At 26.6% G+C, this 4,405-nt stretch overlaps 1 protein-coding gene across 2 annotated transcripts in view; it reads right to left on the reverse strand.

Annotated features, from left to right (window-relative positions):
• Positions 1-4,405, reverse strand: part of asl (argininosuccinate lyase) — a 31,977-nt gene extending 27,572 nt beyond the window's left edge. The window contains exons 1-2 of one of the 2 annotated variants that reach the window (XM_062959595.1): positions 4,265-4,405; positions 647-708 (exon numbers count right to left, since the gene is read on the reverse strand). In XM_062959595.1, coding sequence (XP_062815665.1) covers positions 647-658 — 12 coding nt within the window. In that variant the 5' untranslated portion in view covers positions 659-708; positions 4,265-4,405. The remainder of the gene's footprint in view (positions 1-646; positions 709-4,264) is intronic. The other variant, XM_062959596.1, reaches the window with a different exon arrangement.

Below are 4,405 nucleotides of genomic sequence, written 5' to 3' on the forward strand. Positions count from 1 at the left end.
GGAAAAAATAATAATGATAATAATAATAATAATAATAATAATAACTAAGAATAATAATCTAGACACCCAGGGGGATAGGCAGAAATAATAATAATAATAATAATAATAATAATAATAATAATAATAATATAAAAAATTAATCTAGACACCCGGGGGGATAGGGAGAAATAATAATAATAATAATAATAATAATAATAATAATAATAATAATATTAATCTAGATAACCAGGGGGCTAGGCAGAAATAATAATGATGATAATAATAATAATAATAATATAAAAACAATAATCTAGACACCCAGGTGGATAGGCAGAAAAAATTATTATTATTATTATTATTATAAAAATAAAAATCTAGATACCCAGGGGGCTAGGCAGAAATAATAATAATAATAATAATAATAATAAAGAATAATAATATAGACACCCAGGGGGAAAGGCAGAAATAATAATAATAATAATAATAATAATAATAATAATAATAATAATGCCACGCAACCCAAGCCATTGGAGATCACAGAAGCGTCCCTAGGGTAGACTGCACCTAATGCTGGAGGCTCTACGAGAAAACCCCATTCATACAAATGGGAAATGGGTCTTTTTTTTGGTTTTTGGAGGGACGGGAAAGGTCCGAACATTTCGCTCACCTCGGATGCCATGCCCGGCGACGGAGGTCCTGATTCTTCTCAAGGGGAGAGAAAATAACAACCTGCAAAAAAAAATAGAGGAAAAATCTCAGTAATTATCCCTTTTTTTGTCATTGCAAAGTAATTATATATGCAATAAATAGAGGGGGAAAATATAGAAAAAAGGATCCCATTAATTAATTATTTATAATTGCAATGTAATAATAATTGCAAAAATAACATGCAAAAATTAGGGGGGGAAATATATAGAAAAAATATTTCATTAATTAGTTACTTTTAATTGCAAAGTAATTATAATTGCAAGAATAACATGCAAAAATTAGGGGGGAAATATATAGAAAAAATATTCCATTAATTAATCCTTTTTAATTGCAAAATAATTATAATTGCAAAAATAATATGCAAAAATTAGGGGGAAATATATAGAAAAATATTTCGTTAATTAATTCTTTTTAATTGCAAAGTAATTATAATTGCAAAAATAATATGCAAAAACTAGAGGGGAAATATATAGAAAAAATATCTCATTAATTAGTTACTTTTAATTGCAAAGTAATTGCAAAAATAATATGCAAAATTTAGGGGAAAATATATAGAAAAAATATTCCATTAATTAATCCTTTTTAATTGCAAAATAATTATAATTGCAAAAATAATATGCAAAAATTAGGGGGAAATATATAGAAAAATATTTCGTTAATTAATTCTTTTTAATTGCAAAGTAATTATAATTGCAAAAATAATATGCAAAAACTAGAGGGGAAATATATAGAAAAAATATCTCATTAATTAGTTACTTTTATTTGCAAAGTAATTGCAAAAATAATATGCAAAATTTAGGGGAAAATATATAGAAAAAATATTCCATTAATTAATCCTTTTTAATTGCAAAATACTTATAATTGCAAAAATAATATGCAAAAACTAGAGGGGAAATATATAGAAAAAATATCTCATTAATTAGTTACTTTTAATTGCAAAGTAATTGCAAAAATAATATGCAAAATTTAGGGGAAAATATATAGAAAAAATATTCCATTAATTAATCCTTTTTAATTGCAAAATAATTATAATTGCAAAAATAATATGCAAAAATTAGGGGGAAATATATAGAAAAATATTTCGTTAATTAATTCTTTTTAATTGCAAAGTAATTATAATTGCAAAAATAATATGCAAAATTTGGGGGGAAAATATAGAAAAAATATTTCATTAATTCCTCATTTTTAATTGCAAAGTAATTATAATTGCATAAAATAGGGGGGAATATTGCATTAATTAGCCCTTATTGGTTGCAAAATAATTATAATTGCAAAAATAATATGCAAAAAAATAGGCGGCAAAATATATATAAAAGGGATCTCATTAATTAGCCCTTATTGATTGCAAAATAATTAGATATGCAAAAAAATAGTGGGGAAATATAAAAAACGCATTGCATTAATTTGCCCTTTTTAATTACAAAATAATTATATATATATATATATATGCAATTTTGTAAATAATTTTATATATGCAAAAAATAGGAGGAAAATATAAAAAATGCATCACATTAATTTGCCCCTTTTAATTGAAAAATAATTATAGATATGCAATCTTGCAAATAATTATATACGCAAAAAAAGGAGGAAAATACAAAAAATGCATCGCATTAATTCGCCCTTTTTAATTGCAAAATAATTATGGATATGCAATCTTGCAAATAATTATATATGCAAAAATAGAGGGAAAATACAAAAAAATGCATCGCATTAATTCACCCTTTTTAATTGCAAAATAATTATGGATATGCAATTTTGCAAATAATTATATATATGCAAAAAATAGGGGGAAATACAAAAAATGCATCGCATTTTTATAGATATGCAATTTTGTATGCAATTATAGATATGCAATTTTGTTAATAATTATATATGCAAAAAATAGGGGGAAATACAAAAAATGCATCACATTTTTATCGATATGCAATTTTGTAAATAATTATATATGCAAAAAATAGAGGGAAAATATAAAAAATGCATCTCATCAATTCGCCCTTTTTAATTGCAAAATAATTATAGATATGCAATCTTGCAAATAATTATATATGCAAAAAATAGGGAGAAATACAAAAAATGCATCGCATTTTTATAGATATGCAATTTTGTATGCAATTATAGATATGCCATTTTGTAAATAATTATATATGCAAAAAATATATAGAAAAGGGATCTCATGACTTGGCCCCTTTTAATTGCAAAATAACTATAGATGTGCAATTTTGCAAATAAATATATATGCAAAAAATATATAGAAAAGGGATCTCATGACTTGGCCCCTTTTAATTGCGAAATAATTATATATGTGCAATTTTGCAAATAAATATACAGTAGAGTCTCGCTTATCCAACGTAAACGGGCCGGCAGAACGTTGGATAAGCGAATATGTTGGATAATAAGGAGAGATTAAGGAAAAGCCTATTAAACATTAAATTAGGTTATGATTTTACAAATTAAGCACCAAAACATCATGTTATACAACAAATTTGACAGAAAAAGTAGTTCAATACACAGTAATGCTATATAGTAATTACTGTATTTACGAATTTAGCTCCAAAATATCATGATGTATTGAAAACATTGACTACAAAAATGCGTTGGATAATCCAGAACGTTGGATAAGCGAGTGTTGGATAAGTGAGACTCTACTGTATATGCAAAAAATATATAGAAAAGGGATCTCATGACTTGGCTCCTTTTAATTGCGAAATAATTATAGATGTGCAATTTTGCAAATAAATATTTGTGCAAAAAATATATAGAAAAGGGATCTCATGACTTGGCCCCTTTTAATTGCAAAATAATTGTAGATGTGCAATTTTGCAAATAAATATTTGTGCAAAAAATATATAGAAAAGGGATCTCATGACTTGGCCCCTTTTAATTGCAAAATAATTGTAGATGTGCAATTTTGCAAATAAATATTTGTGCAAAAAATAGATAGAAAAGGGATCTCATGACTTGGCCCCTTTTAATTGCGAAATAATTGTAGATGTGCAATTTTGCAAATAAATATTTGTGCAAAAAATATATAGAAAAGGGATCTCATGACTTGGCCCCTTTTAATTGCAAAATAATTATAGATGTGCAATTTTGCAAATAAATATTTGTGCAAAAAATATATAGAAAAGGGATCTCTTGACTTGGCCCCTTTTAATTGCAAAATAATTGTAGATGTGCAATTTTGCAAATAAATATTTGTGCAAAAAATATATAGAAAAGGGATCTCATGACTTGGCCCCTTTTAATTGCAAAATAATTGTAGATGTGCAATTTTGCAAATAAATATATATGCAAAAAATATATAGAAAAGGGATCTCATGACTTGGCCCCTTTTAATTGCAAAATAATTATAGATGTGCAATTTTGCAAATAAATATTTGTGCAAAAAATAGATAGAAAAGGGATCTCATGACTTGGCCCCTTTTAATTGCAAAATAATTGTAGATGTGCAATTTTGCAAATAAATATATATGCAAAAAATATATAAAAATGGGATCTCATGACTTAGCCTTTCTTTTCAATTGCAATTTAATTAAATATATATATATATATTTTGCAAATTTTTTGGTGCTCTCACCTGCTTGAATGTCAAAGGAAGTGCTGCTGCTGCTGCTGCTGCTCCAAAGCCCAGGGGTCTCCCTTTTGAAGGGAAAGCCCCGCACAAGCCACGCCCCCAGGAGGCGTGGCCAAGGGAGGCATGAATGGGAGGCCACGCCCC

This window comes from Anolis carolinensis, unplaced genomic scaffold (genome assembly GCF_035594765.1).
Source record: "Anolis carolinensis isolate JA03-04 unplaced genomic scaffold, rAnoCar3.1.pri scaffold_7, whole genome shotgun sequence".
Lineage (NCBI taxonomy): Eukaryota > Metazoa > Chordata > Lepidosauria > Squamata > Dactyloidae > Anolis > Anolis carolinensis.